At 40.0% G+C, this 27,268-nt stretch overlaps 1 protein-coding gene across 1 annotated transcript in view; it reads right to left on the minus strand.

The window, feature by feature from the left end:
- The window catches only part of USP24 (ubiquitin specific peptidase 24), a 4,679,666-nt gene that overhangs the window by 1,608,065 nt on the left and 3,044,333 nt on the right, over positions 1 to 27,268 (minus strand). Inside the window, exon 41 of the mRNA XM_044085508.1 lies at positions 26,843 to 26,987. Within this exon, the coding sequence (XP_043941443.1) occupies positions 26,843 to 26,987 (145 nt within the window). The remainder of the gene's footprint in view (positions 1 to 26,842; positions 26,988 to 27,268) is intronic.

Genomic DNA, 27,268 nt, shown 5'->3' on the forward strand with positions numbered 1-27,268 from the left:
TTCAGCTTGATGATTAGAAGAATAATTAACCTAAATAATCCATGTTTGTACTCTACAAAACTTGTATAATGCTGAATCTTTCTCTTTCTCTACCCTACGTACCTTATTTCTGATCCTCTGATTCTTTATAAAAGTTATATATGATTCATGGTGTATAATCCCGGTTTCAATAGCCTATGATCATGTAATATAACTCACTTCATTGAGAAACTATATATATATATATATATATATATATATATATATATATATATATACACACACACATATATATATATAATATATATATATATATATATATATATATATATATTCTTGTTAATAGAAACTCTGTACCCTTGTGTCGGTAACACACTGTATTCAAATGTAATCAAATCTAAACAAATGTTGCTAAATTGTATGTACATGTGGAGCTTTTCTCACTGGGCATCCGCTGAAAAAAAACATGCGTCCAGTTGGACTTTCCTGGTAAACAAACGTAAAATAAAATAACTAAATAAATAGTAATCCTACCCCCTCCTACTCTTCTACACTAGCCCCCCCGCACACTCTCGGCCTCTCCCTACCCTTTCCTTTCTACTTTACCCTATCATTGCTTTCCCTCCCACCCCCCTTCAATGGACCTAGCTGCAAGAACTATTGAAGCCTATTTCAAATATTAAAATCCCCATTTCTCCCTGTATATTATCTGCTAGTCTTACTGACATATATTAGCTAATCTACTTCTTATAACCTCTTTTAATGGCATACCTACAGCCCAGCTAATAATCAAAATCTCTGTAAATGACAATCTATATATAATCTCACCATGCTTACCAATAATAGGGTTATAACTGTAATTTACAAAACTAAATATATTTATCTTACATCACTGTACTTACTGTTTTGCTATGATTTCCGTTGTAAATGTCTATTAACTGACGGTTATGTCAACAGACTTACCTTATAACAGGTAAGCTACAGTCCACTTGTAAATTTAGTAACACTGTATTTTTCTTTGTCATATGTACTTTTGTCATTTGTATTTTTACTCTGTGGAGCTTTTCTCCCTGGTCATCTGCAGAAAATGGGTTCCTGACCCAGTCAGACTTTCCCGATAAAGAAATATCAAATAAATAAAATAAATAAGGGAGAAAGTACAGTTGTGTACACTTACCATAAATGTAGATGTTTGAGTGTATTCACTGTTGCAGTCATCACACTTGGGTTATCTGCCCTCAGTCAGCCAGAATACCAGAGTCTTGGGATTTCTGCGTCAGATACTGTCGCCTCTTCCATGACGTCAGGTATATAAAACATACAGCCATCATTACATCAGTTTTTCTTGCCCCAGATGCAGGAGCTCCCAAAATAGGAAGCAACTACATGGCATGGAACACCTTCGGTAAAAAGTAAATACCATTTCCATAAGATATGTCCAAAAAGAGGATAGGTGGAAAGAATAGAAAAGACAGGGGGCTGGAGGGAGGGTAACCAGGACTGCAAAAGTGAATACACTCGAACATCTACATGCATGGTAAGTGTACACAACTCTACTATGTTCTTCGTGTCTCACTGTTGCAGTCATCACACTTGGGTTGATTCCCAAAGCAGAGGAAGGGTGGAGGCAGTCAAGAAGTACTGGGGGCTGGCTAGCAGGCCCTGTAAAACTGCTGTGACAAATTCAGCTCTGGATTTAGAAAAAATAGGTAAGTGGTAATGCTTGGTGAAGGTGTGTACAGAACTCCAGGTTGCAGCTTCCAGGATGTCCCTGGTAGGGACTCCCCTGAGGAATGCTGTAGAGGTTGAGTTAGCCCTAGTGGAGTGAGTTCTGACACCCTGTGGGGTAGGTTTTCCACGGTGTCTGTAGCAGAAATGGATGCAGTGCACTATACATTTGGAAATGGTTTGCTTTGAAATGGCCTTGCCCTCTGCCCCTGTAGCAAAGCTGACTAGCAGCTGGTCAGATTTTCTGAAAGGTTTAGTTCTGTCAAGGTAGAACCTGAGCTGTCTGTGCACATCCAAGGAGTGCAGAATTCTTTCCCCTCTATTCTGAGGAGTAGGAAAAAAAGGTTGATAAATGGATGGATTGGTTTAAAGCCACACTGGATATCTCCTTGGGCACAAATGATGGGTTAGTCCTGAGGGAAACCCTGTCCGCATGGAAAATAATGAAGGGTTCCACAGCCATTAGTGCCTGTAACTCAGACACCCTTCTTGCTGAAGTGATGGTCAGAACTAAGGCTGTTTTCCAAGAGAGGAGTTTTAACTCTGCTGTAGCAGCAGGCTCAAAGGGGGGGGGGGGGGGGGTGAGCTTCTCTAGTACAAAGTTAAGGTCCCAGGCAGGGGTGGGAGCTCTCCTCGGAGGCTTTAAATTATTAGCTCCTCTCAGGAACTGTTTGATGAGAGGGTGAAAAAATAGAGGTGGCTCAGTATTGTAGTGAGCTGAGATGGCAAAGGCATGAATTTTAATTGAAGAGAAGGATAGGCATTTGTGGAGTAGCTTTGTTAGGTAATCTAGGATTTGAGGTAAGGAGGGCACAGCTGTTCTTTCCTTGAGACTGGCTCCAAGAACAATATCTTTTCCTCTTTTCTGAATAGGATTTCCTAGTACTAGGCCTTGTGGCCTCAAGGATGACGTCCAGCACCTATTTGCTGAGGGATGCTGGTGGTGTATTCAGGGGATAGTACTTTTGAGAGGAGGGGCAGAGGGGGAAAGGCATAAATTGAGAGGTTTCTCCATGTAAAGGATAGGGCATCCACTTTCCATGCTTGGCTGTGGAAATTTCTGGTGCAAAATTTGCTCAATTGATGGTTTTGAGAGGAGGCAAAGAGGTCCACCTCTGGAGTCCCCCACCTGTGGATTAGAAGTTTGAATGAGTTGGGTTCCAGGTTCCACTCGTGTGGGTCCAGTAGATTTCTGCTCAAGTCTGCCAGTGAATTTTGTTTGCTTGGCAGGAATTGAGCTTGCAGGTGCACTTGGTTGGTCAGGGTTGTGTTCCACAGGGCCATGGCTAACCTGCAGAGAGGGTAGGAATGATTTGTTTATCTACCGCATAACTGTGGTGTTCCCTGTCTTTATCAGGAGTTGTCCTGGAAGGATAAGGTATTTGAAGGCTGTCAGAGCATTCTGTACAGCTAACATTTCTTTTTGATTGATATGCAGGGGAATTTGTTCTGGGCTCCATTTGTCTTGAATGCATTTGCCTGCCAAGTGAGCCCCCCATACATAGTCTGATGCGTCTGTTGTGAGGGTTTGGGCGGCGAGGGGTTGAGTGAAAGGAAGTCCCTTGTTATGGTTGCATGCCTCTGCCCACCAAAGGAATTCTGCCCTTACACAAGGAATGATAGGAATCAGTGTTTCCAGCTCATGAGAATGTTGACACCCAGAGACTTTTTAAGTACCACTGAAGTTTCCTCATATGCAGTCTTGCATATGTAATTAGTAGAAAACATTACACCATGAACCCTAGGGCTTGCAGTATTTTTCTTGCAGATAGCTGGGTTTTGGTGGTCATTAGTTTGAAGTAGTTTGTCAAATAATTCTGTTTTTCTGGAGTGAGGAATGCTATCTGGGAAGTTGTGTTCAGGCTTGCTCCCAGGAATACAATCTTTTGGTTGGGCACCAGTTGTGATTTCTTTTCGTTGATGGTGTACCCCAGAGAAGTTAGAAGTCTCTTTACAAATGCCAGGTGCTAAAGTAGCAATTCCCGACTGTCCGCCTGAATTAGGCAATCGTCCAAGTATGGGTAAATTTGAATATGTCTCTGCCTGCAGTATGCAATGGCTGGAGTGAGGCACTTTGTAAATACCCTGGGCGTAGTAGATAAGCCAAAGGGAAGTGCAGAGAACTGATAGTGCATATAGCCTGCCCTGAAACGTAGATATTTCCTGCAAGATTCCCTTATGGGGATGTGCAGATAAGCTTCTTTTAAGTCTAGGGTGACTAGCCAGGCGTCCTTGGCTAGCATAGGAAGAAGTTGTTGCAGAGTCAACATTTTGAATTTTGGGACCACCAGGAAGGTGTTGAGAATTGACAGATCTAGGATAGGGTGCCAAGAACCCTCATTTCTGGGAACCAGGAAAAGTCTGGAGTAGAAACCCTGTCCCCTTTGTTCTATAGGCACACTGGTTTGGAGGAAGGTCTGGCAACCCGCTTGAGGGTGGCAGTGAGTGGAAGTAGAATCTGTATCCCTGGGATACAATGTTTAGGACCCAGCGGTCCTGGGTAATGGACATCCAGTTTTGGGCATGCAGGGCGAGTTTTCCTACTAGGGGTGCAAGTACTTGGGCTTTGCTGGGAAGGAAGATAGACAAGTCATTGTGAATTTCCATAAGGGGTGGCTTACCACTCCCTGTTTTAGAGGAGGGAGCACTCCATTGTTTTGATCTCTGCATACCCTGAGACTGTAGTCTTGGTGGCCTGTTGCCCCTGGGTTTGGACTGAGAATGTCTGGGAGGGACTGGAAAGGACCAGTTTTTAGAAGGCCAATGCCTACTGAATCTAGGTGGCTGCACCTGTACAAAATCTTTAACAGTTTGCACAGATTTAGCTTTTTCCTCCATCTTTTTAAGAACTACTACTGCTTTTGTGCCAAATAATTTTTCCTGGTTTAATGGAGCATCTAGTAATTTTGCTTTGACATGGTCTGGCAAGATTTTCTCCTTCAGCCAAGCATGACTTCTCAGTACAGACCCAATGACAGCAGCCCTGAAAGATGCTTCTAAGGCATCAAAACCACACTGCAAAGTATGTTTACCAACTTGGTATGCAGAACGCATTAGCTGTTGTAAATCTTTATTTTCTGTACAATCTGGAAGCAACAACATTTTTTGTTTAATTAGTTCCATAATATGCTGCTGGTACTTCAACATGTGAAACTGGTAATTCAAAGCCCTGATGGCAAGAGTTGCAGAAGTATATACCTTCTTACCTCATCTGTCTAAAGCTATAGAATCCCTGCCGAAGGGTAGGATTTTTGGCTGTAGTAGCTTTAATGCCTTTAGGTCCCTGGGAAATAGTCTCTGGATCTGCAGTGGAATTCTTAAAGAGAAATTTGTGAGAGTCAGATACTATGTATTACCTGACAGGCTTTCTAGGAGCTGGTGGTAAAGTATCAGGAGTAAGACTGAATTCCATAAAGACATCATATACAATGTCCAGGACAGGGGGTACAGCTAGAGGCCTGTGCTGGGGCAAGTCTAAAAATTCTCAGTCTCTTTTTGGACTGAGGGTAGTCCTGGCATTCCCAGTGGAAATGCTCTCTTAAAGTATGTAAGGTTTCAACAAAAGAAAAGTCCTCGGAGGGGAGGCAGAGGGAGAATGGAATCCTCTGCATCTGAATCCTAATAGGTAGATAAGGGTATGTCCTGGTAATCAGAGAGATCAGAGTCATTGGACTCATGATCTGTAGAATCAGAAGGAAAATCGATTCTTTGTCTTTTAGAGAGGGAAGGCTGGCTTCCCCTAATTAAAGTTATAAGGTCTTCAGCCATTCTAAGCATTTGTTTCTGTAGCAAGGGAGCTGGAGCAAGCACTTTGATCATCGGTTTTCTAGGCGTTGTGCAAACTCTGGGCCTTAGAAACTCGGTATTTTTAGTCAAAAACGAAGCTGTCATTAAAATGCGAACATCAGAAGGTTGGAATACACCCTCAGAAGCCAGTGCCTGCACAGCGGCTCCGGACCCATCCAAGGTAGAGACATCCGCAGGTTCCATAGATGAAGAAGCAACTAGCGGCATACCGGACTCCAAATGGGTCTCAGCAGTGGCCTGAGAATCTGCAGAAGTGGGTATCAAGGGCTGCGAAAGCACCTCACTGAGTACTGGCGAACTGGCGACTAGTTGAACGGAAGCGTCAGCAGCAGTTTTGGACCTATGAGGTCTGTCTTTATCCTTACGTTTTTTCGGAAGATAGACAGTCGGATGGCTTATGGAAGTCATTTTGGAAAATGGAGAACGAGAGCGAAAGAATTTAGCAACAATGATAGCCCGACGATGAATAGTTCGGGCGTTAAACAAGGCACAAAACTTACAGTGAGGAACATCATGGTCTGGGCCTAAACAGATGACGCAGTAAAAATGAAAATTTCTGTAAGGTATTTACTTTCCACATGCAAGACAATTGTTAACTATTTCTGACACTGGTTAGAGCAAGAAAAAAGGATCCTCAACGGGGTACTTAGCTTTAGAAGACTTCAGGTTTGAAACACGAATAATGAAAATTTCAGGTAGTGGCCGACCAGCACTTGCGAACTGCTTCTGCTTCGGGCTCCACTCGGAAAGAAAATCTGATGTAATGGGGTCGGGCTGCATGTTTTATACCCGACGACCTGACGTCATGGAAGAGGTGACAGCATCCGACGCAGAAATCCCAAGACTCTGGTATTCGGGCTGACTGAGGGCTACCCGCAGGCAGATAACTCAAGTGTGATGACTGCAACAGTGAAACACAAAGAACATCTAATGCTATCCGAGTCAAAAGGGGGGGGGGGTCACCACGATTATTTTTGGGACGTCCTTCCTAATCTTCCGAATTACCCTGATGGAAACACATTAAGGAATATTTTCTTTCAAGGTAATGAATGTACATCTATTTTTAAAAGGAGGCAAACAGATGTACACGAGGTGTTACCCCCACAACTGGAACAACTCCTGGAAGGGCATCATGTTCAGTTTCCATTTGTGAGGGTCTGTCCTAGTCCTACTCAGCTTGTCTGACTCTATGATTTGCTCTGATGGAATGTAAGATGCTCAGAGTTGAAATGTGCTGAAGAGCAAGCCATCATAATCAGCCTGGCTAGCTAGTACAACCTTGTGCCCTCTTGCTTGAAGACCTACCATATTACAGTATAGCTGTTTGCAATCATCTAGAAAAGTCCTGGGGACTATAGATGAAGAGATTTTAAGTTACAAAATGGGACCAATATCTCACTATTGATTGTGTTTATCGATCTGTCTGAAGAATGCCACAAGCCTTGCACCACTACCCTAACAGAAACTGCAAACTATGAGGCAGCCGTAGTTTTAAACTGACTTGAAGGTTGAAGAGAAAGTGGAAACCTGCATTTGCATGCATCTGAAGTCTCCACCAGTGCAGTTCTTGTTTTATAAAGCCCAAGACTGGTATCTGAAAATACAGAGGATGAAAGTGTTAGGCCCACGAATTACTGTATCTGGGTAGAGGATTCATAAATGTCGTGAACGCAGAATCATGGGAAACTCTCTGGCTGAAGTTTGAAACGAAGTTGAGAAGCTCATGATGCTACCCAGAAAAATGCACCTTCTACTGCATCAAAAAGCCTTTTGCTGCAGACAACCTATAAGACATGCTACAAAGACAATCCTGTGCAACAGTCAGGGAGGATTTCTGAATGTTTGTCTAGAAACCTAGATCAGTCAGAAGAGATAAAACCCATGTTAAGGACTCTCGATATTTAGGAGAGGATGGTGCAAAGGTATGCAAGTCATCTAAATAAGGAAAAATGTAAGTGCCATTCAGTCAGCAAATGACTGCAGCAAGACACTTTGCAAACACACGTGGAGTAGCAGATAACCCAAAAGGTAATACAGAGAAGTGAAAGTGTGACCCAGACACAGCAAATTTGAGAAATTTCCTGAAGCCTTTTGCTATGGGAATGTGATGGTATCTATTTTAGGTCCAATTGTATCATAAAGCTTCAAAAGGGAACATACTTTGAATGTGCGACACCTTGAATTTCTGAGCTTCTACAGATTTAGGAAAGAAAGATCAAGATTTAATCTCCAAAAAGACACTTTGGTACCATAAACATTCTGGACTATAACCCTTTGCCCCACTGATTCAATGACATTGGTTCTATGAGCCCTAAGGTGAGCAAGTGATGAAGAGTCTGAGATAAAAAAAAAAAAAAAAAAAATCAGCTTAGTTAGGAGAATGGGAAGGAACTCCCCTGAACGCATTTTTTTGTAAACAGTGCCACCTGACTGTATCCCTTCTGAACTACCTTTAGCACTCAAGAGTCTGTCATAATCTGTCACCAAAAGACAATGCACAGAGCGAGACTGGTGTGGGGGTATGCTAGCACAGTCATTCTGAAATTGCAAACTGTCCCTAGGAACATATCCTGTTTCTTTATTGATACTGCCATCGCTTTCTGTTTACCTGTTTGGTTTGAAAAAGCAGGGCATGTTTATTTTGTTTCTTAGACATGTAAAAGAATCTGGGAGATTTGTAAGGGTGGAAGCGGAAACAACTTAGAAACTCCCCAAATTATTTTTCCTCTGTCATTAAATTAAGGATCTGAGTAGGCGATGGGCAAAATAAAACCTCCTTATTCAGTGCTTAACTTGAAATTTCAGACTTTACCTAATCAAAAAAGTTTTGGTTATATACTCAGGCATACCTCCTCAAAAAAGTAGCAGAAGCAGAGGGTATCTGCACAATTCCACACATTGCTTAAGAGCATGTTTAGATACCAGAGACATATTGGAAATAAAAGAGAAGAGAAGGGCACTATCTTAAGAAGGAATAGTAGTAGGTAGAGTTCTCAAAATGTCTACACAAAAAAGCAGAAATTTCCATTTATGGGTCAGGTAGTTAAGAGTACTATATGCCAAAGTGGAAGAAAAAATCTATCCAAAATATTCTCCCCTTTATGTCCACAGGGGAAGGGGTTGGATGATCCCTAAACCTGTTACCTGCTGGTATGTGTGTTACGAGAGCTGAAAGCAGTGAGAAACAGGGGTAATTTATAATGTCAAGCAACAAAATGCTGGACAGAATAGAAGATTTAAGCATCGGTTCAGATAAGCTGATATATCTGGAGACATCAGAAGATGGAATGAAGGAAAGACAGGCTGAATATGATGAGACAACCTGAGATTTTCTGCTACACCAGAGATACCGAAAGAAACAAACTGCATTAGTTTTATGAAACTACAAATAAGCAACTGGACTAGTATTTCACAGTACGATGTGTTAAATAAAAATGGCACAGCATGCATATGCTGCAAATCTGGGCATGAAAAAGAAGCCAAGGCTATAGTAGCAAAGACACAGTCATAGCAGCAGAAACAGCTGCTCCTGACAAAACTGTGGCAGAAGGGAAAAGTATTAACAACTGGGGACACTACAGTGTTTGTGGAAAATGAATACTCACTGTACAATAGGCAGTACAGAAAAAGAATTCTGCAATCAAAGGATGGAGACAGTTGCGAGATTCAAGCTGCTTTAATCAGCTGTCTTAGAATAATTTTTTTCTTGGGGGATCAAAGACATTTTTGGATGCAGAACCTGCTAAGCAGAAAATAAAGTTTACACATCAAACAGTGAGCCAGCAAAATGAAGGGATCTCGGCTTCTCATTCCCCTGACAATAGCAAAGCCCATATAGAACTTGCCAGTAAAACCGTTTCCACTGTTCGAAAGGAAGACAACTCAGTAACAGAAAAAAAGGAACTGAATAGAAAAATCAGGACTACCTTGGACAAGAGCCAGAGACTGAACTTGGATTGTTAAAAAGATGAGGAAGATGACTAGCAATAAATTGTCTAGGTAGTATCTGAGCTACCAGTGGACAAGTGGAGTATGAAGAATCTTTTCTTCCTTGTTCTTCAGTTCAGGGGAAAAGACAGAGATCAACAGTTTGGAGGTAAACTTTCAGACCACTTAAGGTACAAAATAAAATTTAGCTGTAACAGAGACCTGGGCTTTGTGAAAATATAAGAAGGGTTAACTCACTGTGACTAAATTACTCTCCTAGCAGAAGACGGAGCAATGACTAAAACAGTCTTTCCCAGGCTATCATAGCAAGTTTGCAGAGAAAGTATGATCTGGTGTACCCTATTACACTATGTACCGCATCACAGTTTTGTTGATCTGTGTAAACCTGCAGAGTTCCTCTGGGCAGCAGAGATAATTTAAGGCTTTGAAAGCACTGACCACGTTCAACATTCTTGTGATATTTATGTGCCGCTGTCTGTCATAAGGATTTCAACAACCTTGCACTTTGGAGACTTCTCCCCATGCCAGGACTGAAGCATTTGTAATAGAAGATTGGAGAACAGTCAGAATGAAGAAAGGAGGACCTGGAATGCAAGAGATGTGGTCTACCCACCAGACAAATTATCTTCTTACAAATCCCAATACAGGGATCTGAAAAGACAAGAGTGAATATGCTGCATCCAGACCAGTTGGCATAATGTTAAGGTCTTTGTCTCCCATGCACAAGGTAGAAGGTTCAATCCTAACCTCTGGTCAATGTCTGTATGGAGTTTACATGTTCTCCCTGTGCTTTTGTGGGGTTCCTTCCACCTCCAAAACATGAGTATGTCCACCTCAAACTCATCCAAGAATGGCGGAGCTATGGGCAGCAGCACAGATGCTAGATTCTGCCTATAATAGGAAAGAGTTGTATATACCAACCTCTTTAGTATCAACTATGATGTACAGTTTCCTCAAGAGAGGAGAACACATCACAGACTGCACACAGTGTCAGGGTTATCCACTTGATGTGAAAATTCAGCTCTAGAGGATTCAGTTGTGTTAAATAATGTCACCAACAATGGGCATGGGTATTTCCAGTAATAAGTAGGATGAGGACCTGGCCTATTCTAACGTACACCAGAAACCCATGCTAATGGTGGAAGGGGTATATATGCTGCTACTGGCCAGTGGTGCACCCAAAACCCAGCAGCCCTGGGTCAATAATTTACTGGCTGGCTGGTGTTCAGCTGCCCAGCCTTGATTACTAGGGACAGCTCTGCTGAAAGTTGGATATAAATCCGATCAACATGTCAAACATGAACAAAGAATTGGTACACTAAATGTAGGTTCACTGACAGGAACCAGCTTGGAAATGGACAACAAAGATGGTAAGGATGAGACTGAACACCCTATGTCTCCTGGAGAAAAGACAGAAGGGCAGTACAGCAAAACCTCTTGGCTTGGGATCGAGACTGTACTACTCAGGAGGAGAACAGACTAGAAATGGTACAGGAGTTGTGGCAAGGGACAAGATGCAGAAGACAGTGAGGGATGTCATCAGAATTACTGAAAGACTCATGGCAATCAGACTCTGGGGTAAGGATAGGACATCATTCGTAATATTAACCTATGCCCCACAGGGTTGTGATAGTGAGGAAAAAAGTGCACCCAGACAGCACTTGTAGGATCTACTAGATAAAGCAGGATAACAGGAATTGATGTTGATAATAGAGGACCTGGGCACACACATCAGGGCTGGCAAAACAGAGTTTAATGACTGCCTGGGTCCACATGGGTGGAGCAACAAGAATAAATGAGGAGAGGCTATTCTAGACTTCTGTCTGACAAATGGTTTGTTGTTGGTTAACATATGGTTCAGAACAGAGACAGTTATAAGATCACATACAAGAGTCACAAATGTACAAGAAAGACACACTTCCTCCTAATAAGGAAAGGACAGTAGAGCATTATCAGCTATTACATAGTCATCCCCAGTGAAACAGTTCACCTACAACATAAAATAAAAGTTAATGTATTCATCACAATGGCAGATCCATGCTGTCTGACATTTCTCCAGTTCAACACATGGGTTGTCCGATTAGACCTCGGCATGGATTCAGACTTCTCGGATCCAGGGCTCTGATGCCTCCCCTACCCATAATTCCCTCCACTCCACTTTACTACCTCAGAATATATTTGCCCCACTAAAATAATCTGTAGTAATTACATTCAATACTAAACCTAGCATACTGGTAAAAAGTAGGACTGGAAGTCAGTCAGTTAGGACTGTTCAATGAGTGTACAAGAAACCTACCCAGACACCAGAAACCCATTTGTGTCAATCTGGAAGGGGACAGGAGGGAGGGATGTTGAACCTGATTAAAATCAGACAACATGAATTTATCATTATTGTCAGTACATAACATTTGTATCCAATGTTGTCTATTTTCATCCGATTCAACACATGGGAAAGATTCCCAAGCAGTTTTACCTGGGTGGTATCAAGGAACGGCACTCTTGAGAATGGTGGAACCCAAAGAAGAATGTGATCTGGACTGTACTTTTAGTTTATAATGAGACAAAAGTGTGAACTGCTGACCAAGTTGCTGCAGCACAAATGCCATCAATAGGGAATTCACTAGTAAAGGCTGTTGACATTCTTTCTCTAACATCCTTTGTTTTTCCCTTTTTTCTTGGTAACTATTGTGAAAGCCTCCTGATTCGGAGGCAGACTGCTCATTTTTGTTAACGATGTAAAAAAAAAGTAGGGGTTGCCAAAAAACTGTCTTCGCTGGTTTCACTAGATTGGCTGGAAAGAATATCCCTTGGTGGTTCCTCTGGATCAGTAAATGAAATGTTCTCAGTCTCAGATGGATAAAATTAATCAAGCCTATCTAAATGTCTGTCCCCAAAATGTCTATTAGAATCAGTCTGATTAAACTTGTATTTTTTTCTTTTTAATTAAAAAGGCTTGCCCAAGCTGACAACTTTTTAGGTCCCTCAAAAGTTTTTTCTTTTACTTGTTGGTGATGTGAACCTCCCAACTTAACTCTAAACCAACTTACCTTTGCTCACAAAGTCATACACAACCCCAGTAACTGCCCTGCACTCTCTACCTGGTCCAACCCAACATAAACTGCAGGTCTCTTAGGTCCTCTGACAGACTTCAGCTAAACATTACCCAGTCTCAACTATCATGGTGACTCCCTCTGTTCCAATTAAATAGCCAAGGTTTGGAATGCTCTCCCTCAGCACATCCAAAAAAAAAATGCCACCATCTCCTCATTCAAAAAAAGCCTAAAAGAATATCTCATCAGCAACTGGCTCTGCCCCTATATTTCACCTGGGTAATTCCTTCCTAAATATCTACACAACTCTGTACTCTCTAGCACCTCTAACAACTAGAACTGACGTGACTATTTTTTCTACTAGAGTTCCGAATATACACTAGATCTAGTTATTTGTATAGCTGTAATATGTGATTTTATGTCACCACAACTATTAGTTTTTTCTTTAGCACCTTTGATAATTGTACTGTTGCATTTGTTAATTACTCATTCTTGACTACTTGTTTTTTAAACTAATTGTTAATCTACTGGAGCTTTTCTCCCTGGTTCTCCACTGAAAACAGGCTACTGGCCCAGACAGACACTACATGGTTAACAAATGTAATTAAATAAATAAAAGAAGACTTTCAGACAGCAGCTGCAGGACCTACTAGATAACACAGGACAACATGAATTAGTTTTAATGGGGGACTTAAATGAACATATCGGGACAGACAGAACAAGATATGAGAACTGCCTGGGTCCACATGGGTGGGCAACAGGAATAAAGGAGGATAGGCCAATCTACACTTCTGTCTGGCAACTGGCTTCACAGTAGCCAACACATGGTTCAGAAAGAGAGAGAGTTACAAGATCACATACAAGAGTGGCCAACATGCAATTCAGCTACACTTCATACTAGTAAGGAAAGCGCACTGGGGTAGAATCAATGACTGCAAAGTCATTCCCACTGAAACAGTCGGCCCACAGCATAAACTACTGGTTGCCACAATCAGCTGCAGGCAGTGGTCAGAAAAGGCTCTATTGTCAACCGAGACCAGGCTGAATACCTGAAAGTTGACTGGACAGAAAGTACAACAGTTCAAGGAATTACTCAGGGCTCTAGCACCCAAGAAGAGGAGGAAATTGGGGGAGATGAAGAATGGCAACGCCTCAAAACAGCATGTGTGAGGACTACAAAACTGATATGTGGCTGAGCCAGGTATGGAAATAAGGTACATAAGGAAAGCTTGTGTTGGAATGCAGTGTTGGAATGCAGAAGACAAGAAGTCACCAAAAGAAATGAGGCTTGCAGGAAAAAGTGGGAAACAGAACAGGCTGACCAGGGTAGGAAGGAATACTGGCAAAACAACAAAGCCAGTAAATCTTCCAAAAACGACAAAGGACTCAGTTCCCAATTAAATTTATTATTTGTCTTGTCTTAGCACCTTGGCCATTACAGCCTTCTAAGAGTACAAATTTACCAAAAAACATTCCCCTCTTTATACATCAGACAATCATTTAATTAAGTTAAATAAGCAATCAATTAAATAATTAAGCATACATTTTAAAATGTTAAAGCAAACTTCTCCAATGAACTTCTCAGTTCAAGCCTCTTGGTGTCAGTGTATCAAACTTCAATATAAATACAGTTTCCTTATAAAGTAAAACATTCTTGATTAATCTTTCATCCCCTTTCTTAAATACTTCTTCCAAAATAGTAGCTTGCAATAAATTAGCATTACCATTATGTTTTTCCTTAAAATGGGATGCAATAGGACTTTCCAATCTCCCCTTCTTAATGTCTCTGTGTTCCTGCAACCTAATTCTAAATTTCCTTTTAGTTTCCCCAATATAAAAAAGGTTGCAGGGACACTTGAGACAATAGATTACACCCACTGTTTCACGTGTAAAATAACTATGTGGTTTAAACATTTTTCCATTAATCCTAGGAAAGCTTAGTTTAATAAGGGAACATACACTACAATTATTACATGGTATAGTGCCATAAGATAATAATGAAACAGAGGGGCTAACTACTGGAGCAATATAATAAGCTTTAACAAGTCTGTCCCCCAAATTCTGTCCTCTCTTAAAAGCCACACATAGTGAATAAGAAACAATTCTATGTAGCAATTCATCTCTATGTAAAAATTTCCAATAGTGCTTCATTAATTCCCAAATCTTAATACTTAAAGTATTAGACGTTGTTACAAAAAATATTTTATCTTTTTTAACTTTAACTTTTTTAAGTTAACACTATTAAATCTATTTCTACTATTAATCTCATGTTCATTCAAATTATAATGTGTTAATTTATCAATGGACTCAAATTAAATTCTCATTATATCTCCATAAAAACATAGATAATGTTCGATTAATTTGTTTCTGTAAATCCAGTTTATTATTACAAAGCCTAGACAATCTAATCATCTCCCCATAGGGCAAAGATTGTATAGTATGAATCGGATGGCAACTAGTGCCAAACAAATATTGGCTGCCATCCTCAAACTTTCAATGAACTATAGTTGCAATGGAGCCATCCTTCATTCCAGATAGATGAATGTCCAAAAAATTAACCTCTGTACCACAATGTATACCATCAAATTTAATATTATATACATTATCATTTATTTCCGAAAAAAATATTGATACCTCATTTAATCCCCCATCACAAAGAAAGATCAAATCATCAATACATCTAAAATAAAATAAAACATGTTGTTGCACAAATGCATTCCTATATATATAATCCAACTCAAATTTAGCCATAAAGAGATTTGCATACATGGAGGAAAATGGTGCCCCCATAGCTGTACCTCTTAACTGATGATAAATAGCTTCATCAAAACTAAAATAATTATGAAGCAAACAAAATAAGTTAAATCAATAATATAATGAGAAGTCGGACTATCATCTAAAAAATATTGCAAGGCTTGAACTCGATCAATGTGTCTAATATTGATATATAGACTGCTTACATCCATAGTAATCAAAAACATGTTCTGAGTCCAAAATATATTAAATATTTTATCAATAAAATCAAATGAGTCCTTAATATAAGAATCAATTATTTCAACATAAGGTAACAGATGACCATGTATCACAATTCCTATATTGTGCAAAAAATAATTTACAGCAGAAACAATGGGGCATCCAGGGGGGGTTAACAAAATCTGTGTGTAACTTGGGAAGACAATAAAAAGTAGCTAAATTACAATTGTCAGAATTAAATTTAGTATCCAAATCCTTTTTGGAAAAATATCCCAAGCGTACTCCCTTTTCAATCAATGCTGAAAAATCTTTTATAACATTCAAATATTCAGAAATTTCACATATTTCATAAGTAGAATCATCACTTAAATGTTGCATACACATATTATAACATTATATGTAATGAAGCACCACTATTTTATTGCCTTTATCAGAAGGCTTAATAATTAAATCATTTCTATCTGCAAGATTGTTAAGAGCAAGCCATTCATTTTTAGTCATATTATATTGCCAAGAACTATGACTATGTTCTTCAACAAGTTCCTGTATAGAAAAATTAAGCATTTCTGAAAAATGTATAACAGTATTGTTAGCATAGGGGGGTATAAATTTGCTTCGAAAATCAATGCCACTAGTATCCAATAAAGAATAGGCATTTGGAGAAGTGCTAACACTGAAATCATCAGATAAACAAGAAAATAAACTGTCACCTTCACTATCAGTTTCAAAACTATGTTCAAAATCATTATTTTTTTAACTGCTTGTCCCCTTGTGCATCAAAAAAACATTTTAGATGTAATTTCCTAACTAATTAGAAAACCTCCTGTTTAATTAAATATAACCTAGGTACAACAGTAGATACACACTTCAAACCAAGATGGAGAACAGAAACCTGTTCATCCGTTAAAGTACATCCAGATAAATTTACATCTGAAACATCTAGAAAATTAGAATCAATATTATCATTCAAAGAGGAAGAAGCCAAGGAAGGACAATCAGTTCCATCTACCTCGTTTGTAAGTCTGTTTAAATTGTCCTTCACTTCTTGTAGAATTGAAACCAATTCCTTTCTTCTTGTTTTCCCTTTTGGCGCCTTCTTCATTGTGGCGAAAACGCTGTTGGTGGGACTCAGGTTCTTGTGCTGCAGGCTGTGGGGGTAAATCACGTACATCACCCTCTGAATCTGTAGTATAACCTACCCCATCCAAGGACGCAAAAAATACAGATAATTGTTTTTTATTATTACCTGTTTTCCCATATTGTCCTGAACGAATGTTCTGCTTGTTTCTCCACAGGAAGGCACGCCCATTTCCGTAATCGCGTATATCGCATTTGATCTTATGTAATTTAAGGTGGACTTGCTCATTTTCAAACTTATTCAATTTTTCTTTCAAATTCTTAAAGATATCATTCACTTTAGAATCGCCCACTTGATTCAACAGTTGTGTGTGCATCATATTTAAATCATTTTTTAATTTAGAATGAAGTAATTGTTCCCTTTCCACCAAAATGTTTACCCACGCCATAGCACAAGTATGTGCTGCAGCTAACCAGCGGTCCTTAAATGCTACGTCGGTAGTACCTGCTAAATCAAATGGAGTGGCTGGACTTTTAAAATCTCTCGGACATCAGGGGGCGATGTTCAGTTCCATATACCTTACTAGACCCAGGAGATTGAAATGACAGCGTGTTTCACGAAAAATTAATTTTTCAAAGTTGTCAATATTGTCCTGTATATCTTGTGGAAAGGAAACATTCAAATTCTCGCCAATGCCCCCAAATTGATTACTATGTCTCTGTTTTCTATCTTCCATAAACTTCAATGCGAAATTAAGAGATGTAGACTCACCATTATTCAAAAGCTGAGCAGTTCTAGAGACACCAGCCATTCCGGTAATGTGAATGGGAGCGGGTAAACACATTAGAAACAGGTGGAACGTTTAATACGGCATGTGAAGCAGGAACTGAAGAACCATGGACTACAAAATTGTTCATGGTTTTCTGTAGCACCATACCCAAAGCACCTAGAGTTCCTTAAGCACCTGGAACCAGTGGGGTGGCAGTCAAACTCTCACGAAACACCCTGGGAATGTTGAGTAAGGAATCCGAATCCATGGAAAACCCAAAATGTAAATCTCTTTATGGCTAAATTTGAGTTGGATTATATATATAGGAATGCATTTGTACAACAACATGTTTTATTTTATTTTAGATATATTGATGATTTGATCTTTCTTTGTGATGGGGGATTAAATGAGGTATCAATATTTTTTTCGGAAATAAATGATAACGTATATAATATTAAACTGGATGGTTTACAATGTGGTACAGAGGTTAATTTTTTGGACATTCGTCTATCTGGAATGAAGGATGGCTCCATTCCAACTACAGTTCATCGGAAGTTTGAGGATGGCAGCCAATATTTGTTTGGCACTATAGTTGCCATCCGATTCATACTATACAATCTTTGCCCTATGGGGAGATGATTGGATTGTCTAGGCTTTATAATAATAAACTGGATTTACAGAAACAAATTAATCAATTATCTATGTTTTTACGGAGAGGATATAATGAGAATTTAATTTATGAGTCCATTGATAAATTAATACAGTATAATTTGAATGAACATGAGATTAATAGTAGAAATAGATTTAATAGTGTTAATATTAATTCTATGGTTAAAAAAGTTAAAAAAGATAAAATATTTTTTGTAACAACGTATAATTTAAGTATTAAGATTTGGGAATTAATGAAGCACTATTGGAAATTATTACATAGAGATGAATTGCTACATAGAATTGTTTCTGATTCACTATATGTGGCTTATAAGAGAGGACAGAATTTGGGGGACAAACTTGTTAAAGCTTATTATATTGCTCCAGTAGTTAGCCCCTCTATTTCAATATCTTATGGCACTATACCATGTAATAATTGTAGTGTATGTTCTCTTATTAAACTAAGCTTTCCTAGGATTAATGGAAAAATGTTTAAACCACATAGTTATTTTACATGTGATACAGTGGATGTAATCTATTGTCTCAAGTGTACCTGCAACCTTTTTTACATTGGGGAAACTAAAAGGAAATTTAGAATTAGGTTGCAGGAACACAATACAGACATTAAGAAGGGGAGATTGGAAAGTCCTATTGCATTTTAAGGAAAAACATAATGGTGATGCTAATTTATTCCAAACTACTATTTTGGAAGAAGTATTTATTAAGAAAGGGGATGAAAGATTAATCAAGAATGTTTTACTTTATAAGGAAACTGTATTTATATTGAGGTTTGATACACTGACACCAAGAGGCTTGAACAGAAAAGTTAACTGGAGAAGTTTGCTTTAACATTTTAAAATGTATGCTTAATTATTTAATTGATTGTTTATTTAACTTAATTAAATGATTGTCTGATGTATAAAGAGGGGAATGTTTTTTGGTAAATTTGTACTCTTAGAAGGCTGTAATGGCCGAGGCGCTAAGACAAGACAAATAATAAATTTTATTGGGAACTGAATCCTTTGTCGTTTTAGGAAGGAATACTGGTTGGTTAACAAAGAAGCTAAGAAAGGAGTTGCAATAGCAAAGAAGAGGACATGACAGGCACTCTACCAGCTTCTGGAAAGTGACTCAGTAGGTGGCAGAAAGAAACTACACTAGGTTGCAGGGCAAAGACAGAAAGATAAAGATGATAGAAACCATTTATAACAGAAGCAGCAACAACCTACTCACCATTCCACAGACATCAAAGGCAGATGGGAGTACAGAAGCTGTACTGCCCCAGAAACAGCCTATGATGAGAGAAAAAGAGAAGCCCACCCTAGAAGAAGAAAGAATAGCACTATGGAAAATAAAGTCAGGGAAAGCAGCAGGCTCAGAAGAGGTCACAGCAGATATGATAAACATACTGGGTGAACTATGGGAGAAATGGCTCCTGAGGGTATTCATAGCAGTGTGGAGAGAAAAGCATATTCCAGATGACTAGAGAATAAGCATACTAGTACCAGTGTACAAGAACAAAGGGGACATCCACAACTGTAGGCAGTACAGAGACATCAAACTCCAGACACACAGCATGAAAGTTCTGGAAAGGGTGACTGATAAATGGATACGCGGAGTAGTAGAAAGTAAAGTACAGTTGTGTACACTTACCATAAACGTAGACGTTCAAGTGTATTCACTGTTGCAGTCATTACATTTGGGTAATCTGCTGGCAGGTTGCCCTCAGTTGGCCTGAATAACAAAGTCTTGGGTCCTGCATCAGTTGTCGTCTCCTCTTCCATGACGTCAGCTCATCAGGGGTATAAAACATGCAGCCAACGCCATTTTAATCAGTTTTTCTTGCCCCAGATGTCAGATGCCCCCAAATGGGGAGTAAAAATATATAAATAAACCGTAAATATATAAATGCACCTTAGAAACATAAAATTTACCTTCAACTAAAAGCAAATACACCACAAAGGCTTTTGAGTATAGTGAAGGAAAGAAAAGGTATAGAATGGGGGATGGCGGGTGGGTAACCCGGACTGCAACAGTGAATACACTCGAACATCTACATTTATGGTAAGTGTACACAACTGTACTATGTTCTTCGTGTTTCACTGTTTCAGTCATTACATTTGGGTAGAATCCCAAAGCTATGGATGGGAGGATGGAACTAAAAAGCATTAGGAGCAGCTATAAGGCCCTGCAGGACTGCAGTGGCAAAGCCTGCCCTAGATTTAGAGAAGAGAGGTAAATGATAATGCTTTGTGAACGTATGAACAGAGCTCCAAGTAGCAGCTTCTGGAATGTCTTTGGTTGGGACCCCACTGAGAAAAGCTGTTGAAGTAGAAGCAGCTCTGGTGGAATGGGATCTGATCCCCTTGGGCATAGGTTTAACATGATGCAAGTAGCAGAAACAAATGCAGTGGCTTATCCATTTAGAAATAGTCTGCTTTGATATAGCCTTCCCCTCTGATCCTGCAGCAAATACTACCAGTAGTTGCTCAGACTTTCTTAGAGATCTTGTCCTGTTTAAGTACAATCTTAGTTGTCTGTGCACATCCAATGAATGCAGAATCCGTTCCACCTTGTTCTGCAGATTTGGGAAAAAAGCTGGTAGGTGAATGGTCTGGTGAAGAGCCACACTGGATACCACCTTAGGCATAAAGGAAGGGTTGGTCCTGAGGGCCACCCTGCCCGGGTAAAATATAATGAAAGGCTCCACTGCCATAAGAGCCTGTAGTTCCGAAACCCTTCTAGCTGAAGTGACTGCCAAAAGAAAGGCCGTCTTCCAAAATAGTAATTTTATATCTGCAGTAGCTGCTGGTTCAAAAGGAGGCAGGGTGAGTTTTTCCAGCACAAAATTGAGGTCCCATGCAGGAGTTGGTGCTCTCCTGGGAGACCTTAAATTTTTGGCCCCTCTGAGATACTGTTTTAGCAGTGGATGAGAAAAGAGGGGAGGCTCTGTGTTGTAATGAGCCGAGATGGCAGAGGCATAGATTTTTATTGAAGAAAAGGATAGGCCCTTGTCAAGCATCTCAGTTAAGTATTGTAAAATCTGAGGAATATTGGGCCTTGCTGTGTCTATTCCTTGTGCTTCGTTCCAAGCACAGAATCTCTTCGTTATCAGCATAAGATTTTCTAGTACTAGGCCTTCTGGCTTCCAAAATGACATCCATCACAGGTTTACTGAGAGATATGGTTTGAATAATTAGTTGATTAGCCATGCTGCAAGATTCAGAGTTTGGAGCTGAGTGTGCAGAATTTGATAATTCTGCTGAGACAGTAGATGAGGTGTTTGAGGCAAGTACCACAGCGGAAGGTGTGACATATTCCTTAGAAGCATGTACCAGTGTTGGTGAGGCCAGTCCAGATCAATTAGAATAATTTTTGTTTTTTCCTGTCTGAATTTTAGCAAGACCTTGGAGAGTAGAGGCAGAAGAGGAAAGGCACAGACTGATAGGTTTTTCCAGCTGAAGGATAGAGCATCCACTTTCCATGCTTTTTTTGTGATGAGTTCTTGTGCAGAATTTGTCCAACTGATAGATTTGGGGAGAGGCAAATAGATCTATGTCTGGGCTACCCCATTTCTGTGTTAACATGCTGAAGATTTGTGGATCCAGTTTCCATTCGAACGGGTCCATAAGATTTCTGCTTAGGTCGTCTGCCAGAGTATTTTGCTTTCCTGGCAGGAATTGAGCTTGAAGATGTATTTGGTAAGTCAGGGCGGTCTTCCACAAGGCCATGGCTAGTCTGCAAAGGGGGTAGAAATGGGTACCCCCCTGCTTGTTTATGTACCACATAACTATGGTGTTTATCCGTCTTTATCAGTGGTTGTCCTGGATGAAGTAAGTCCTTGAAGGCTGTCAGAGCATTCTGAACAGCTAGCATTTCTTTCTGGTTGATATGCAGATGCATTTGGTTTGGGCTCCATTTGCCCTGAATGCATCTCCCTGCCAGGTGGGCTCCCCAAGCATAGTCTGATGTGTTTGTAGTTAGGGTTTGGATGGCAGGGGGTAGAGTTAATGACAGTCCCTTGTTTTGGTGACATGCCTTTGCCCACCAAAGAAACTCCTGTTGTAGGCAGGGAATGAGAGGAATCATTGTTTCCAAGCTGTGACAATGTTGACTCCATAAACTTTTTAGGTACCATTGAAGTTTCCTCATATGCAGTTGCGCATATGGAATTAGTAGAATGCAGGATGCCATGAACTCCAAAGCCTGCAGAATTTGTCTTGCAGATAACTGGGTTTTTGTTGCCATTTGATTGAAATATGTTGTCAATTATATTTGTTTGTCTGGCGTGAGGTAAGCCATCTGGGCAATTGTATTCAAGCTTGCTCCCAGGAATGTAATTATTTGAGAGGGTACCAGTTGTGATTTCTTTTCATTTATGGTATACCCTAGGCATGCTAGAAGCCTTTTTACAAATGCCAGATGTTGATGAAGATTGTCCTTGTCCTCTACCTGAATGAGACAATCGTCCAGACAAGGATAAATTTGAATGTTTCTTTGTCTGCAGAATGCAATTACTGGTGCCAGACACTTTGTAAAGACCCTGGGCGCAGTAGATAAGCCAAAGGACAGTGCAGAGAATTGGTAATGCAAAAAACCTGCTTTGAAGTGGAGGTATCTTCTGCAAGATTCCCTTATTGGGATATGCAGGTATGCCTCTTTTAAGTCTAGAGTTACTAACCAAGCATTCTTGCCTAGCATAGGCAGTAGGTGTTGTAAAGTCAACATTTTGAATTTTGGAATGTCCAGGAACATGTTCAGAATCGATAAGTCCAGTACTGGATGCCATGAATTGTCTTTTCTGGGTACCAGGAACAGTCTTGAATAACATCCTTATCCTTTTTCCTTTTCTAGTACTGGTTGAATGGCCCCCATATCCATGAGGGACATGACTTGTTTCTGGGCCTCTGCCCACTGGTTTTGTGGCAGATCCAGCCATCCGTTCGGAATTGGCAAAGTATGGAAATGAAATCTGTACCTCTGGGATACTATGTTTAATACCCACTTGTCCTGGGTTATTAACTGCCAATTCTGAGCATGAAGTGCTAGTTTTCCCCCCAAGGGGGCTGCCAAAAGATAAGTGCTTGGAGATGGTAGAGGAAAGTAATTGAGACTGCTTACTTTAGCATTGTGCTTTGTTACCTCCAGATTTGGAGGTGGAGGCACCCCATTGCTTTGACCTGTAAGATCCCTGAGATTGATATCTGGAGCCTTTTGAGCGCCTGAGTTTGCCCTGAGAGGCTCTGTTGGACACAAAAAAGGACCAGTTTTTAGTAGGCCAGTGCCTACTGAACCTGGGTGGCTGCACTTGCAAGACATTTTTTACAGTTTGCATAGATTTAGCTTCGTCTTCCATTTTCTTTAAAACTTCTTCTGCCTTATTACCAAACAGAGTATCATGCTGCAAAGGGGCATCCAACAATTTTGCTTTAACATGATCAGGCAGATTTTGCTCCTTGAGCCAGGCATACCTTCTTATCACAGATACAGTAACAGCGGCCCTACAAGGGACCTCCAAGGAATCAAAACCACATTGCAAAGTATGCTTTCCAACCTGTTCTGCTGAATGCAATAAATCCTGTAACTCTATTTTCCACACAACCAGAAATCAACATCATTTTTTGTTTCAGTAAGCCCATAACATGATGTTGATATTTAAGCACATGAAACTGGCAGTTTAAAGCCCTGATTGCCAAGGTTGCAGACGTATAAACCTTCTTACCCCATCTATCCAGTGCCCTGGAATCTCTATCAGAAGGGGTAGGATTTTTGGCTGTAGAAGCCTTTACACACTTGGGACCCTGAGAAATAGTGTCAGGATCAGCAGCAGGATTTTTGAAAAGAAATTTGTGGGAGTCAGGAACCCTGTAATATCTGTCTGGCTTACTAGGAGCTGGAGGCAGGGAATCAGGGGCCATGCTTGATTCCGAGAACACATCATCAACAATGTTTAAAACCGGAGGTATTGCCAAAGGCCTATGCTGAGGAAAAAGAAGGAAATCCCTAAGCCTCTTTTTTGATTCAGCGAAGTCCTGACTCTCCCAGTGAAAATGTTCCCTTAAAATATGCAAAGTCTCTCCAAAATAGTAATCCTCAGGAGGAGATGCAGATGGGATGGATTCCTCTGCATCAGAATCCTCATAAGGTGGAACTGAAAATTCCTGAACAGAAGAAATGGAAACCTGATCTGAAAATTCATAATCAATACCTTACCTAGGCCTCTTAGCAGGGGGGGGGGGGGTTGGGAACCCCTGATCAAGGTAATTAAATCCTCAGCCATTTTGATCATTTGTTTTTTAGGCATAGGGGCCAGAGCATGTGGCTCATGCATCGTTTTTGTTTTTAGACATAGAAGTTGTTTTTGACCTCGTTTTTGTTGATGGCATCGGTTTAATATAAAAATGTTGAGAACAAACTCAAAAAAAACAGAAGTAGCAAAACAAACTAAAATAAAAATGCTGGCAGGCAGAGTCTTCACAGGCAAAAATCACTCAGGTGATGATAAACCAAAGGTGTGTTTAATGACAAAAATCCACAAGAAAAACAAATAAAACGTGAGCGCTTTCATGAAACAAGTGTTAACTTCATCAGACATCTGGGACAGACAAAGAAATAAGGACATAAGAGTAGAAGCCAAAGTAGCTCCAATTGCAGAAAAGATCAAATAGAACAGATTATGATGGCTTGGACACGTGCAGAAAATAAATCAATCTGGTGAAGATGATTAGGGACTGAAAGGAAAAAGGTAAGAGGAAACGTGGATGTCCAGCAAAGAGATGGATGGTTTGTGTGAGAGAAGATCCACGACAGTCAGGCACAAGTGTCAAAGAAGGCAGGAGTGTGGCACTGAATTGAGAGAGATGGCATCAGTTATTACGATACCCTGAAATGTAAAAATGGGAAAAAAAAGGGGCTGATGATGATGATTTACTGATTTAAATTTGTCTCAGATGCCACTTTACGAAGGAAGGCTGTGTTACTTTGCAAAGAAATTCTATCTTTATGAAACACTAGATAGGGAGGTTTGCAGAAAAGAGCTAGTAGCTCTGAAAATCCTCTGGGTGATGACTTCAAAGGGAGTTTGAATTAATGCCTGTAGCATTATAATAATATCACAAAGAGGTACTGGATCTCCGATAGGTGGTCACAGAAGAAAAGTCCCTTTCAAAAATGGTTTCAAGAATCTACTGACATTATGCCCTATGTGGAAGTTTGAAATTGCAGCTATGTGTACCTTGATAGTAGAATAACTACAGCCACTGAAGAGGATTTCAGACAAGAATTCTAGTATGGAAGGAATGGGAGCAGAAAAGGGTTCTAAACCTTTAGACATAGCTGAAATGAAAATCTTTTCCATTTGCTATGGTAGATCTTTAGTGCATTGTTTTTGAGAGGCTGATATTATTTGAGCAATTGAAGTTGAGACCCTGGCATCTCCGGCTAAGATTAGAACTGGAGGAATCAAGCAGTTATCTTCAAAAATCTCTGGTCTGGAGGAAGCAATCCAGATGGTACCGATCTAACATCCAGGGTGGATGTACTAGTAGAGGCCAGAAGAGGAAAAAACACACTTCTCAGGGCCAGAAGAGGGCAATTAGGATCACTCTTGCCTTGTACATTCTTGTTTTCTGGATAAATTTTTTCATTAATGACAATGGGGGAAAGGCATACAGGAGACCTGGGGGCCAACTGTGGACCAAAGCATCCCTTGGTAACTGTCCCTGTGGAGGGAACTGGGGCAAAGCAACTGCACTTGTTTAGGTAGGAAGCGAAGAGATCGCAGCAAGGTTGCCCCAGTGATGGAAATCATAATTGTCACTAAGACTGAGGGACCTCTTATGAGGCATTAATATAATTCTGCCCAATGTCTTCCACTAGTACATTGGGAGTGTCTGGTATATGTGTTGGTATATGCGTTGCTATCAGAAAGGGATGAGAAGACATTACCCACTGCCGCATTCTCAGTCATTTGACATAGGGAATCACTATTGATTCAGAGCCCTTTAGGTCTCACCACTGCTCCCACGGTACTTATCAAGAAAACAGCAGTGATGGCAGGACATCCTCGCCTGCTAGGGATCCAAGTTCCAGTGCACCAGAACAACCAATATGTCTAACTCTACAGAAATCACACCTTTGAGGAGGTCATCCTGGAATGCCTGCAACGATAGAATGACTACCCTTCATTTCCAAGATACCGATGAGCAGACTGACCTATGTAATGTGACCAATTACCTTGGACCACTATCTCTTCGAAATGCACCTCCAACCTAGGAGGCAGGCATCCATGTTTTCTAAAACCACTGGTGGATCCATTTGGAACGGATGCCCTTCAGTCATTGGAGATTTTATCCACTAGAATATGTGTTGTCTGCAAACTTGAGTGATGCAAATTCTCATATACAATGGATGAACATTTTGAGACCATTGCACAGCTAGGGTCCATTGAAGGACTCTCATGTTACATAGTGGAAACAGCATTATACAATGGTTAACAAGTAAGTAAATAAAAAGTCTTGCATTTTAACCAAAGTTCTGACTTATGACTGAAATGACAAAGAAATGAGAAAACTTAGAACTGCTTTGCTGAACACTGCATACACATGAAACAGCATCGGGGGTGGAGGGGAACAGAAAGGGGCATTGCAACTCTCATCATTAGCTTGTCTTCATTAATTCTGATACGTGGGCATTCTATACACTGAAAAAGGTAATGGTTTGTCATCAGTCCTGTTGAAAACATCTTTACAGCAGTGCACTCTTTTGCTATGCTAATTTCACAGTAATACTTTAATGCCTGAATCATCTTAAAAATGTAACTAAACATGATGCTGCATCATAAAATATTTTCAGGTCACTTACGTCAAATTCTTTAATAAGTGCAGGGTCAGCTTGATGGTGCAAAGATAAAAGTTCTTCAGTAATAAGCTGAAGATTAGAAATGGAACTATCAGCCAGCATCACTAAAACTTCATAAGCTGCCAGTCGGCTGCTAGCTGTGCTGCATCTGTAATAAACAAAAAAAAAAAAAAAAATTACACACGTGTCACAATCATCAAAAACAATGATTTAATGCAACTGTTTGCATCAGTTTACTGTCTAAAAACAAAATGTTTAATGTGTTGAACTGACATTTACATTAAAAACAAACTACAACCACTATAGAGAGTTAAAAAAAATACAACATACATATATTCTCTCTCAAAATAAAAACAATGAAGCTACCTGCTGCAAAAAAAGATCTGAGGTTAGCACCATCACCTTTTCTTTTTTTGGTTCTTCATGCTT

Source organism: Protopterus annectens, chromosome 10.part0, assembly GCF_019279795.1.
Source record: "Protopterus annectens isolate FY-2018-M chromosome 10.part0, PAN1.0, whole genome shotgun sequence".
NCBI lineage: Eukaryota > Metazoa > Chordata > Ceratodontiformes > Protopteridae > Protopterus > Protopterus annectens.